The sequence below is a fragment of the Cibotium barometz genome, chromosome 28 (genome assembly GCF_041138505.1).
Source record: "Cibotium barometz isolate CiBa-2024 chromosome 28, ASM4113850v1, whole genome shotgun sequence".
Lineage (NCBI taxonomy): Eukaryota > Viridiplantae > Streptophyta > Polypodiopsida > Cyatheales > Cibotiaceae > Cibotium > Cibotium barometz.
Window position 1 is genome coordinate 47,192,737 of NC_141073.1, and position 14,289 is coordinate 47,207,025.

Genomic DNA, 14,289 nt, shown 5'->3' on the forward strand with positions numbered 1-14,289 from the left:
GTTAATGCCTTATCTTTGGTTTTAGGCAAATGAGACTCCTTTGAAGTTGGATTTATCTCAGGTACACTAGTTGATGATGGAATTGTGTAATATGGAGAATTTGAGACAACCGATGATTCATTACATGTTTTAGGAAGATCAACACAAGTAGATTTGTAGGTGCTATCACAGCCACCTATTCCATCCTGACGAGTTTGTGTTGATTTCTTTTGCACCCACTGATATGGAAACCTAAGGGTGGCTTTTGGAATCTTTCTGATACACTCTTTTACCTCTAGCAAACCATGGCATTTTGGAAGCCAAATTACTGTTGCACCCTCATAATAGCCTTGTGCTTTGAGAACATGTTTTGGGACCCATCGAGTAACAATCCGAGGTTTAGGCTCGAAAATGATGTGCTTCTTAAGAGGCTTGCAACTGGACTCGATGGTACAAGTTTGTACGCATCTTTGGGTAGCCACATTGATAATTCCTTCTTGCCCGGCCTTTTTTGAGCAGCAACTAGAGTAGTTGGAACATGCCAGCCATGGCCCTCACTTGAGTACTCATCAATTATCCACATCATTTGTTTTGGAGCTTCAAGAGAAGATTTTGAGAGTTGGTTTTGTAAGGTAGAAACACCACCCTTTTGATCAGCATCATTAGTAGATTTGAGTGTTAAATTCTCCACTGAGACTTCTTCTACATGCAGTGCTGTTGTGGAAGCATTCATATAGTACAAATCATCTAGAAGGGCACGTGGTTGTACCATTCGTATAGGTATAATGTCATATCCATCTGAGTCACAGAATTGAATTGGCTTAGGTAAAGCACAGGTTGATAATGTTGCAAGGACATGACTCCATTCTAGTGGATCAATTAAATGCTCAGGGAAGGGTTGTGGAATGTATGCCTCGTCTAATACACTTCGATTACCCTTAAGTCTCCCAGTGTTGAAATCCCTACATGAGGCTCCACACATCCACAGATCTTCTCGTCCGTCTGACAATGTAACTCTTGAGCCCTCAGATGAAGCAGAATCAAACTCATCTATTGGAGACCTTGTTACATCACGATATGAGTGATTCCTTAGGTTGACCCTTGTGATGACAGAATCATGTCGGAGGTACAAATAATTGTATCCCCAATCTTGAATCATTTTAAATTGTCGCATGAATGGTCTACCCAATATCACTTCATAGTTTGGGTGTTTTCCAAAATCCACTACTGCAAAGGTGTGCTCATATTCAATCCCACATGTGGTGACCAATATGTTCTCAAGCAGCCCAAGGGGATGTTCTAAGCTTCCATCTGCTAGGCTGCAAGCGCATCCTGGTACTCCTAATAGCTGGTTTGCCCCACTTTTCCCAAATGGACCTTGTCACAATGCCCACCCCTGCACCACTATCAAGTATTGCAGTTGAAGATATTTTTCGCACTTCTAATGGGAGGGTAGCATTTCCCTGATCGTCCTCACAAAATTTTCCTACTTTGTTGATAGGAACTGGCATAACATTGTCTCATGGTGTATAGTACACTCATGGTGACCCTTTTGTAGGAATACCTGCTCTGTCAAACATGTGGCAATATCATTCCACAACTCAGGTCGAACTTTTATCAAATCAAGCAAAGGTAAGGTACAAGCCACTGGTGCTAACAAAATAGCTTGCACCATACTCATATCCTTCTTCTTTGTCAACCTTTTATGCATGGAGGGTATCCTCAAGGTTTGAGAACAGTTCTCATATTCTCCCAGATATGATGGTAAGGTTTTCATTGTCTGCTTACTTCTAGGAGAAACAATTGTTTGAACTTTCTCCTGGATGCTTGGGCGTTTAAAGTTGTTTTCCGTGCCCCTGGTAAAATCCACCTCAGAGAATGGAGGCGAACTAATAGAAGACATGTTCTCATTAACTTTCTCATGAACTGCAGCCCACATCTCATTTGACATGTCCTCATTAGCATCAATAACTTCATCATTGCATGGGAAGACAAGGCTAGGTGGTGGCAGATTACCTCCTTGCAATTGGGTGTATTTTGGTGCAGACCTTTCGCTATGAGCTTGTGAAATGAGCTCACTTTTCATTTCCTGACTTGATGACACTTCTGGTATGGTTTCTAATGTTGGCTTAAGAGAGGTTGGGCCCCGAGGAATAGGTGGTGGTGGTCCCTCAAGTATCGACTGAGCTTCCCTAATGAGTTGCTGATGTACAGCTAGATTGATCTTCTCCTCACGAGGGTTTGGGTATTCTTGAAGTTTCTTGGGTAGCTCAGATAAAGCTGCAATGCGACTTCTATGAGCATCAATGATGGCCTCTAGAGTCTCATTCACTTTATCCACAAAAACAGAACCCCCAGAACTATCCTCAGTCGTACTAGCCTCATTTGGTTTAGCACTAGGAGGTTGATGTTCCTTATGCACTTCTTGGGATGTAAAAGTTTTATCCCTTATGTTTTGTTTAGAGGCTTCTTGAGAACTAGTGGATGCACTTTTAGTTCGCTTGTTTCGGTTCTTCTTCCTCCTAGTGGTCTTTTTTCTATTGGACTGTAGGGTCTTGTCCACTAGATTTGTCTTTGCATCCCTAGTTCGAGGTGTCTCATCAGTCTGTATTTCAGCATTTCGTGTCTGTGATCGAGTCATGACTCTAAGTGGCACGACATCCTCATTCTCAAATGAAGGTGGTGACGGAACTGCACCTACAAGGTTGAGTGAGACCTTTGGTTGAGAGGTGCCTTCCTCATGTGGTTTCAGCAGACAATCTTTTGGGAAGTGTTCTACACAACACCCTAGACAATATCTTTCAATTGGTGGAAACTGTTGTACTGTTGTATTGGATCGACCTTGCCTTGAGCTATGTTGACAATCACGAGCCCAATGGGGTTCTCCGCACTCATAAAGGGGCCCATTGGTTTGGCCTCTACTTTCCTTGGCTACCATTGACCTGAGGGGCCTGGAGTCCTAGGTTGGTAGCCGCCTAGCAACATTAAAGAGTTTTGTTCCCCTGGTTGAGTGTCCAGTGCTGGGCTTGGGTATGTGGGACTTTCAAAGATATTTTCCTTGGATGAATATGATGCATATTCCTCCTCCACATAGCCTGGGTTTACCAAGTCTCTACACATATTTGAATTGTCGTAGTCGACAACCCTCACAGGAGCAGTCCCAGGAGCAGGAGGTTGAGCACCAAGAACAGGTCGTGCTTACTCCTGTGCCATCGGTGGCTTACACGTTCAAAATTAGTATACTGTTGATACATTTGTGGAGCCACTCCACCCCTTGGCTGCTCACGTTCCTGTCTCATTCTCGCAATGCGAGTACATTCCTGTGTGGTGTGGGTAAAGTTCCAAGCACAGGCTTGGCACCATTTTTTTGTGGGTTGGTTTGTGACTAGAGGAGAAACGGTATTACATTCCTCTGTTTTATGGTTACCGCCACATGCTCCACAAAGATGAGGACCTGTAGGAAGTACACTCCTCATTCTCTGCTGCTGCTGTTGTTGTAGCTGCATGGGTGGACGATAGGTCTGTCCCAATCTCCGTAGTACTAGGTTAGCTATCTGGTCTGGATTTACTAGCGCGCTGGACCCGGAACTTTGGTCATCACCCCACTGATCTCTAGGTTTCACCTCTGGGCCAGAACCATCTTGGAATTTGAAGTTATCGGTGAAATCCATAGCATCATGGCAACACTCATTGAAATTTGTATGCTTCTTCGCATAGAGATGTGTATGCAGTGTCGAATTTTTGAGTCCTTTTAAGAAGAGAGAAATTAATCGACTTTGGGCGGGCTTCTCATCCTCTGGGCAACGATTAATGTACTGCTTCATTCTATTTACATAGTCTCTAACACTCTCATTCTCGCCTTGCTTGAAAGAGTATATGTGTGCTACCATGTCATGTTGAATTCCCATCAAGGAAAAAGCAGCAATGAATCTCTCTTCCAAAACTCATAAAGAAGATTTGTCGGAAGCCTCTAATGCTTGAAACCAAGCCAGGGCTTTTCCCTCAAGAGTGAGTCCAAATCCTTCAATTTGAGTATGCTTATCGGCCACTTGCTCAGCTCGAACTGCTTGCCTAAATGCTGCTACATGGTTGTATGGATCTCCCGACCCTTCATACTTCTTTACCAGTTTCTGAAGAGTTGATGGCCTTACTTGTCTTGAATACTCATCATAGGGCCTACGGCCTCTCACTCTCAATGAGAATTGTTCCTCTCTTTGGAAAGATGGTCCACATGCATCAAAAATTGGTGTGGGTCCCCTATTACCAGCCTCACCAAACCCCTCCAAAGATCTTGTCACCCGCATTTCAGGAGGTGCATTTATGGGAGGCTGAGTTGGCTCCCCTCTCCTCCGATCGTCATAGTGAGAAAGATGTTGTTGTGTGACCTGTGGTCGCACATTTGGTGTAGGACGATATCTTGGTGCTAGAGTTGGGCTACTAGCAGTGGTCCACTTGGATGTTGAAGGTCCCTCTCTAGTGAACTCTCGTAGGGGAGGAGCAACAGTAACTCCAAGAAAGGCTGTCTCTCTTGGTTTGGCTGTATTTGTTGAGAACACTTCCATGAATAATGGTTGTCCTTTCCACGTGAGTTCCCGAATCTCTTTCCAATCTAAGGTTCGGTATTCATTGGCCCATTTATCAATTATTCTGTTCATGTGTCCTGAAAGCTTCTCAACTACCACCACATGAGCTAGAGGAAGATCTAGCTGTGGCAATCTAGTTGTGGCATAATATCCCTCTAACGAGTCCTTATAGACCTCTTGAAGTGGATCATCCTGTAAGACCTTTGTCACTGGAATTTGTCGTACAAACTCCCATTGGCTTTTAGCCCCCTAATCCATTTTACTCTTGCCTTTCCTATCCCTTTCCAAATTTAGATCTACAAGAAGTAAATCATCTATGGATGGTTTTGAGGACTGGGCATTGGAGGGTCCAGGCATGTCCGGCTCAATGAGCCAATCATCTCTAGACTCCCTTGCTCTGGAAAGTTTTGATAAGTCAAAGAACTCGGTTTTAGAGAGCTCCCCTAATTTGTCTACATTTTCTGGATGGTAGGTGACTTCGTAGCGAGCACCATCTCCACCCATGTACATGTTACCCTGGTCATTGACTAGAGGTGCTCTATCAAGTTCTGAGAAAATGTCCGCGATCTTAACAAGATACCGTTGTTGTGGATCCCTAAAGATCTCAGCTCCTTGAGCATTTGTGTAGACATATTGGAGTCTCACATTGAGTGTTAACCCCATGGTGTCGGCTTCAAATGGATTAAAGGATCTTGTGGGTGTTCTATTTGGGGCTACGGACTGACTATTTGACGGCCCAAGATTGTCCATGGACAATGAACTAGTTGTTCTGGAGGAAAGGGTATCGGATTGGGATTCAGAAAGGGTTTCAGCAATATCTGCCAAATTGCCTACCAATTGGGTCCCACTTTCCTGCGTAGGTACTCTAGAAGGTGCCCTAGGCCCTATGGCAGAATCTATAAGACGTCCCAACCGCAAGTGCATAAGGTCAAAATTTTTTTTGGTTTTTTATGTGTTTTTGTTTTGTTTTGTTTTGTTTTTGTTTTTGTTTGTGTGTTTTTTTTAATAAATATATATATATATATATATTTTAACCTACCTAATCACTAAATGCAACTAAAATGAGTATGTGTGGCGTAACTATCTATCCTATTTTATTATTATTATTTTTTTAAATGATTTTATGATTTTATGATTTTTACTTTTTTTTTAAATATTTACACAAAAATTATGAATCACACTAAAAAAATACTAATTATGCACAAAGTTACAAAAATTAAAAAAATGCAAGTTACACTAATTATGAAAAAAATTAAAAAAATAAAGAATTACAAAATATGCAAAAAATAGACTCCTAAAAAACACTTAATTTATAGAATTTTTTTTCTTTTGTTTTCTTTTGTTTTTTTTTCTCCTTTTGTTGTTTTTTTTGTTTGTTTGTTTTTTTTTTAAAAACTAATAAATTTCGTGCCAAATATAAAAAATATGAATGTACTAATTATGCATCAGTTACAAAAATTCTAAAAAATAAAAAAATGCAAGCTACTTTAATCATGCAAAAATTTAAATAATGAACAATGGATTCAAAAAAAAATTATTGTTTTATGGGTTTTTTTTTCTTTTTTCTTTTTCTTTTCTATCTCTTTTTTTTTCTTTTATTTTTTTTAAAAAATCTCTTTTTCTCTTTTTTTTAAAAAATATTATTATTATTTTATATTTATTATTATTATTATTTATTTAAAAATATAAAAAAAATACATAAAAGATTAATAAAAATTGAAAACATTAAAAAAAATTAAAAATTGCACCTACCTTATCCTCCACGCTCCACCGCCCGCCGCTCCGCCGGATTTGTCGCTGGCGCGCACACGCTCGCATTCAATGCGGCCTCCACGCGCTTCTTCCAGCGGTGCGGTGCCTTCGCTACAACACCTCCACTTCGATGCAGCACTTCGCTTGCTGCGCTTCACACTGTCGATGACTCTGCCGACGCCTTCTCTCCAGCCGCCGCTTCACTCCGGCCAACGCTGCCACGTCAGACGACGCTTCCACGTTCCAGCCGCCTTCTTCTCCTCTGTGCAGGCGCCGTCTTCCACTCCTTCGACCAGCGCTTCCACAGTCCAGCCGCCGTCTTCTCCTCTGCAGGCAACGCTTGCTGCTTCAGTGTTCATAAAAAGGCCTCTACGCAGCTTCCTCCCCGGCTACTCTGCCGACGCCTTCTCTCCAGCCGCCGCTTCACTCCGGCCAACGCTGCCACATCAGACGACGCTTCCACGTTCCAGCCGCCTTCTTCTCCTCTGTGCAGGCGCCGTCTTCCACTCCTTCGACCAGCGCTTCCACAGTCCACAGCCGCCGTCTTCTCCTCTGCAGGCAACGCTTGCTGCTCACGTCAATATAAGAAATATATATATTTATATATATATATTTCTTTTAAAATCCGCCTTACTGCACTGGCTGCCGCTAGCCTCCCCAATGTATATATATATATATATATATATATATATATATATATATAGATATAGATATAGATATAGATATAGATATATATATATTAAGCCGCCTTCTGTGTATATTTCCTCCTCGCTATACACCGGCCGCCCAACCTCTACAAGGTATACATATATGAATAAATAGATATATATATCTACTTATTTTTCTTTGCTGCGCTTATGGAGACGCCTCTCTACACAATAACAAATCAAAACAATAAAAGAAAGAAGGCCGCTTCCAACACTTCCTATCTACCACTCGCCAACCCCATCAAAGATGCAAAAACAGAAAGTGCATAAATCTGATTAATGGCGGGATTTCTCTACCGCATTGGGGTTTTAATTAATTTTGTTTTTTTTTTGCTTCTAATCAAAAACCAAAAACACACAAGGCGCCCTTGAGATCACACACTCAATGCCCTTGCAAACTCTACTCTAATCTACCCTAATCCACGATTTTGCAATCAATGGAGCACTTAGTAAGAAGTAATGGTTAACACCCTTCACTAACTTAGGTGTGCGTTCCCCGGCAGCGGCGCCATTGTTTGGGACATCATAGCATAGCGGAGGCTACACTCCAACCCACACACTTTGTCAATCCGTGAATGCAACCCGGTTAGCGCATAGAGGCTATCCCGAATGGGAGAAGATGAGTTAACCACACACTAATGACTTCTAGTCCTACTCAATCCTTCTTCAACAATCAAGCAATCAATCATTGATCCCTTCTCAATCTAACATAATCAACGCATCAAGATTAGGCTACACTTAAGCACAAAAATGCAACTTATGCAAAGAACCTAACATGCAAAGAGCTATCACACAAGCCTCAACTACACATCATTTCATGCACAAGCTTCATCAGATGCACTCTACAATTCACAAATCAAAACATCATTAAGAAATCTAGATTAGCAAGTGTGTAGACCATAACCTCATATCATTGAAAATGTAGAGAATAGAGAGTACAAGATTGAAGCAAGAATGGAGATGGAGAGCCTTGGGAGAGCACATGAGAAGGAGCTATGGAGCAAGCTCTCTCTATGAGCCTCTCAACCAAGATTGAAGCAAGAATGGAGATGGAGAGCCTTGGGAGAGCACATGAGAAGGAGCTATGGAGCAAGCTCTCTCTATGAGCCTCTCAACCAAATGACCAAAGAGTCCCCTAGCTCTCAAATGGGCCACCTTTTATACAAAAATTCTAGAACTCCCAAAAGTTCCCATGTGGGATCATTGTCAAGCCCTCTCCCACATTCATCTACAACTTGGAACTCTTTTCAAGAGCCCTAAGTGTCTTTTTTGTTGCATCCTTGTATTGATCTTCATTCGTCATGCAACAATACAGTTGGCCAAGAATCCAGTATTTTATGCGCGGACCAATCACATAGAGGTCCATTATCACTTTGTCAGAGAGAAAGTGCTGGATGGTACAGTGGATCTACAGTATGTGAAGACTGACGAGCAGGTGGCTGATATCTTTATAAAGCCACTTAGCAGGGAGAAGTTTGAGTACTTCCGTACTATGTTGGGAGTACGCGGGATGAGCTTGAGGGGGAGTGTTGAGAGCTTTGATAGCCCAAGCTCATCTACATCTTCATCTATGGCAGTACTTCCGTACTATGTTGGGAGTACGCGGGATGAGCTTGAGGGGGAGTGTTGAGAGCTTTGATAGCCCAAGCTCATCTACATCTTCATCTATGGCAGTACATCATGAGCTTGAGAGGGGCTGTTGAAATTCAAGCTCGATGTCAGTGTGTGCCAACTGTGCTATGTGTTGGCATGTTAGGTAGCAACATGTGTGAGACATAAATGACCGCGTCTGGACATTAGCTAGGGTTAGATGTGTGTGGACACAACACATAGTGTGTCTTGTGTATTATGGATTATGGCTTTATGCATTGTGTGAGAAGGGAGATGGCTTCCCTCTATGGTTAGGGTTTGCAATATACATTAGGGTTTGCTCCTGTGTGTGTGTCTCCTCTCCCTCTACCTGTTTTTTTAACAGTGCTTACATGTACATGGTGTCTCATAAATCACACACATATTTTCATTTTGAGATATTTGTGAGGTTCAAAGGCCATGTCTTGTGGTTCTTATCCTAAAAGCTTAGGCTTTTAAGTAGTGTATTTATTATGAATTTTACGAGTTTCAACTTTTCACACAATAATCGAAATAAGCTCCCTAGATTCTTGCATTAGATTCATGTGCTTTTAAAGGTGATAAAAGAGCGAGGTCATTGTAAGGATTTAGATTTGCCAATGAGACACAGCCTAACGGTAAGGTGTTGAAGTCCCATGCATGAGGTGCTCGGTTCAAAACCTGCTGGCTGTTTGACGGCGGCATGAAAAGCACACATGCATATGAGCACAAAAAAGATGCAAAAAAAAAAGATTTAGATTTGCCAAAGTGGGGCTTGCATGAGCTTCTGGTTCGCATGTTAACTTGATCATGGACAAGATGTGCTATTTTCCAAAGCACGTGGCTAATTAATTAAGCTTCAAAGTGTAAGTTTTTTCCACGTCGAAGTAATATGCGAATTTGCACATTTTTCCTTTTTTTTACATGATCTTCAGCCAAATTATGGCGAAAATAACCTTAATTTCTTAATTACTTTCTCATATATTTAGTCAGTTTTGATTTATCCTAATTGCAATATAAACTAGCTATTTTGGATTTTTAAAGACAAGTTGGAACAAACTTTTCCCACACATTACCACGAAGGGTATCTAATTAAGGCCCATTACACATCGCCATACCCCTGTGGTGGTGGGGGTATCCACCGCCCATAATTCATGGGCAGGCAATCTCCCCGGCCCAGGTGGGGCATGTGTAGGTGGGCTATGTGTAACGGGCCTAAGCGTGGAAGTAGTAGATCACAAAGGTTCACTTTGCTTTTGCGTTTGATCCTTTTAGCGTGTGGGCTAAAAGGTTCATTTTGCTTTTGCGTTTGATCCTTTTAGCGTGTGGTCTACATCTGCTTTTTTCCCCTCTACTTTTTACACTAGAAAAGCAGAGTCAAAAAGCAAAATCAGAAGAAGAAATTCAGCAACATCGAGCAGCGTTTGGTTCAACAGAAGAAAAAATCAGAGAGCTTGCAGGTAGGAGAAGAAGAAGAAGTTTATATGGCTAGCATAACAGAGAGTGATTTGTGCTCTTGTTGCTCCGTTCTGAAGAGGCAATTGGGTCTTGAGACGCTCCGCGAGCTCGGCAAAGGTGGACAGGGGCTAGTTCTTCTGTGTAGCGATCAGCCCCGCGGCATCCGTCTCGCTTGTAAGATTATCCTCTCTCATCATCGTACTCGCTCGCCGCAGCAATCAATCTCACAGCAGAAAGAACAGAGCATAGCTAGCAAAAGGAGGAAATTAGAGGCTCCGGGTTTCGCTGATGATCTGCAACATCAAGTCTCATCCAGGAAAAGAAAACTAAGTGCAGAGGAGCTATCCCAAGACGCGCAGCTTCGATGGGAAGCGGAGGTCCTCCATCACCTCAGCGGCATACCCGGCGTCCTACCCCTGGTTTCCACCATCGAGGGCGATGACGGTTGCTTCCATCTCCTCACCCCCTTCTGCAACGCAGGAGACCTGCTTGGTAAGCTTGATTCTCATCCCCCACAATTCAAGCTTGATGACCGCGAGGCCGCTCCCATAGTGGCTAGCCTTGCTCGCACACTTGCCGCTTGCCACTCCCGTCGCATCATCCACAGGGACGTGAAACCGGGAAACATCCTCTTCCATCGACTGGAGGAGGGCGCCCATCATGAGGATGTATTTCTAGCAGACTTCGGCTTGGCTGCCACCATCGCCCCCGGAGAGATGCTTCACGACCGAGTCGGAACCTCCCGTTACCAGGCTCCTGAGGTTATCCGGGGCAATTACGACCATCGCGCTGATGCTTGGAGTTTGGGCGTCGTCCTTCACCTGCTTCTTACCTCTACTTTGCCTTTTATTGATGGCCTCCCCCATGATGCCCCCGACTCTGCCATCCGTCATGCCATCCTTTGCAACAAGCTCGAAATCGACACTTTTGGCCTCTCCCCTTCAGCACAAGACCTTCTCATGGGCATCCTCTGCAAAGACCCGGACTCCAGGCTTACCCTGGATGAGATCTTGTCTCATCCATGGCTTGTCCTCAACACCGAGCCCATGATAGATGTCAACTTGAAGCATGGAGCTGTATCACAGCCGGTAACTGTTGATGACGCACATGACAGTGCTCCCAAGATTACTAGAAAAACAGGCATGCGCAGGAGCAGGAAATGCTACCAGCAACATTGTGGTGACATGGCACACTCCATCGCTCGTCCTCATGTCCTCAGTGGTGTGGCTCCTCTACCTTCTCAACCTGGATTACCAATACAGCCAGTTGTTGATGACGCAGATCATGGGGACAATGAGGATGCGAAGATCACGTCGATAGTCCGCATCCCTATGGGCAGAAAATGCTACCGACAACATTGGCCTGCCATAGGTCATCCTGCCCGAATTACTACAGCTCCTGGTTTTGTGTGCTAGATCAGAGCTCCTGGCTTCTAGCATGGTATGCTGATCCGTGAAGGCTCAAGATACTTTTCAGAGGCGATCGCCTGTTCCGTAGCGACCCCCCCCCCCCCCCCAAACGCGCGGCAGCCTGGGTGGGTCCAACATAGGCCTGCACACTTTTTTTGGTAAGTGTACAGACAAGAAATGTTCAGTATGTGTAGCATCACCTCAAAATAGAGGGAGAGGGCACTTCTACCTTGAATATGGCTGTGAGCACAACATAGTCTGGCCTTATGTTCTTGGCTTTTGCTGGAACATAGATGTGCTAGCCGGGATGATGAAACTTCATGTGGCTTCTTATGTGCCATGTATTCTATTGCTAGATGCCATGAACACGTGAACTCACAGTCATGGCATGTTCTTTAATTCTTAAGGAGACATGTCCTGCTTTCTCCAACACCTCAGCGGCATACCCAGCGTCCTGCCCCTGGTTTCCACCGTTGAGGGCGATGACGGTTGCTCCTCACCCCCTTCTGCAACACAGGAGACCTGCTTAGTAAGCTTGATTCGCATCCCCCACAATTCAAGCTTGATGACCGGGAGGCCGCTCCTATAGTGGTTAGCCTTGCTCGCACACTTGCCGCTTGCCACTCCTGCGCCATCATCCACAGGGACGTGAAACTGGGAAACATCCTCTTGCATCAAGTGGAGGGCACCGATCATGAGGATGTATTTCTAGCTATTGTCCCCGGAGAGATCCTTCACGATCGAGTTGGAACCTCCCGTTACCAGGCTCCTGAGTTTATCTGGGGCAATTATGACCGTCGCCCCGATGCTTGGAGTTTGGGCATCGTCCTTTGCCTGCTTCTTACCTCTGCTTTGCCTTTTATTGATGGCCTCCCCCATGATGCCCCCGACTCTGCCATCCATCATGCCATCCTATGCAACAAGCTCGAACTCGACACTTTTGGCCTATCCCCTTCAGCACAAGACCTTCTCATGGGCATCCTCTGCAAAGACTCCGACTCCAGGCTTGGCTTGTCCTCAACACGGAGCCCATGATCGATGCCAACGAGCTGTATCACAGTCGGTAACCGTTGAGGAAGCACATGACAGGGCTCCCAAGATTACTAGAAAAACGGGCGTGCGCAGGAGCAGGAAATGCTACCAGCAACATCGTGGTGACATGGTGCATGCCATCGCTCGTCTTCATGCCCTCAGTGTTCTTGACCTGGATTACCAATACGGCCAGTTGTTGATGATGCAGATCACGGGGATGATGAGGATGCCAAGATCTCCTCGAGAGTCCGCATCCCTATGGGCACAAAATGCTACCGACAACATTGGGATGCCATCGCTCATCTTGCCCAAATTACTACAACTCCTGGTTTTGTGTGCTAGATCAGAGCTCCTGGCTTCTAGCATGGTATGCTGCTCCATGAAGGCTCAAGATCCTTTTCAGAGGGGCTCGCCTGTTGCATAGCAACCCCTCCCCCCTTTTGGGTGGGTCCCACATGGGCCTGCATACTTTTTTGGAAAGTGTACAGACAAGGTATGTGTAGCATCGCCAATGAGGTGATAGCTCAAGTGGTGAAGGTGTTTGCCTTTTACTAGGATTTAAAACCCCCCTTGGTGCTTCCTCGGCGGCATCGCCTATGGGTGGATAATTAAGCGCCTGGGGGTGATGGAAAATCAGTAACTACGGGGGGGTCTTGGGCCTAAGGCCAGTTCGAAAGAAAGAAAACCGTTTGCGATGGCATCAATGTGCCAAACAGAACATAGTCCGGCCTTATGTTCTCGGCTTTTGCTGGAACATAGATGTGCTAGCCAGGGTGATGAAACTTGATGTGGCATGTCATGTGCCATGTATTCTATTGCCAGATGCCATGAACACGTGAACTCACAGTCATGGCATGCTCTTTAATTCTTAAGGAGACGTGTCCTGATTGCTGATCATTGTATGTGATCTTGTTCAGCTAACATCAAATCATCTAGAACTCTGATTAATCTGCTGCTGCCTCACTAAGTTTAAGGAAGATGGGTAGCACTTGAATCAGCTCTGTGATGCAATTCAATACTTAAAGCAGTGCGGTGTGAAATTATAAGGCATTCAGCTTGTTACATGCTTCCATTTACATTGAGATAATAGCATGCCTCTGAGCAAGACATTGAGAGAAAGACGCTTAACTTCTTAACAGTATGTGTACTGTTGTCCAATGTGTAGTTTCTTTACATATCAAGTGTAGAAAAAGAAACTTCAAAATCAAGGTCGTTTTTTGAAGAAAAAAAAATCATGTAAAGTGAGCAGGGGACAGTCCCCTCATACCTAGCACTTGAATCTGCTGCCTGCCTCATCATATTCAATAAAGAAGGCCAGAACTTGAATCAGCTCTGTATTCTAATAAAAAGCTTGAAACACTACAGTCTGCAATTTACGTATTATCTGTAAGGTTTTGACCTAGTGATCTTGGAGTAAATTTGATCTTGGCAGTGGCCCATTGGGAATCCCTGGTAGATTTGCATTTACGTATTATAAGGACATTCTGAACCTCAATCCACCGTAGCCATTACTGGAACTATGTGAATACAATCAAGCAAAGTTTCATACAAAGCGGACTTTTCAGCTTGATGCTAATGTGCTAAATATGGGGCGGCTTTTGAGATGATAATTTTGATTTCAAATGTTCACGCACGTCAACTATCTCACAAATGCATTGAATGCACCTAAGCGTAATCACAATCACATCATCAGATATGTTTATCATCATTTGTCTTGTTTTTGAGCCAGATGAGCTTTGCGGGTCAGCAACTTTGGCAAGT

The 14,289-nt window shown here is 44.0% G+C and overlaps 1 protein-coding gene and 1 pseudogene across 1 annotated transcript; both read left to right on the forward strand.

Moving 5' to 3' along the window:
* Positions 1–10,018: 10,018 nt before the first annotated feature.
* LOC147622874 (calcium-dependent protein kinase 20-like) lies at positions 10,019–14,077 on the forward strand. The gene has a single exon (XM_086822498.1). It carries the CDS (start codon positions 10,114–10,116, stop codon positions 11,500–11,502), a length of 1,389 nt encoding a protein of 462 aa, XP_086678624.1. The 5' UTR covers positions 10,019–10,113; the 3' UTR covers positions 11,503–14,077.
* LOC147622875 (calcium-dependent protein kinase 29-like) lies at positions 11,909–12,531 on the forward strand (annotated as a pseudogene).
* Positions 14,078–14,289: the final 212 nt, after the last annotated feature.

What these genes read in the sequence shown, in the direction of transcription:
- LOC147622874 (XM_086822498.1), top strand. Translation starts at nt 10,114, where the DNA reads ATGGCTAGCATAACAGAGAGTGATTTGTGCTCTTGTTGCTCCGTTCTG.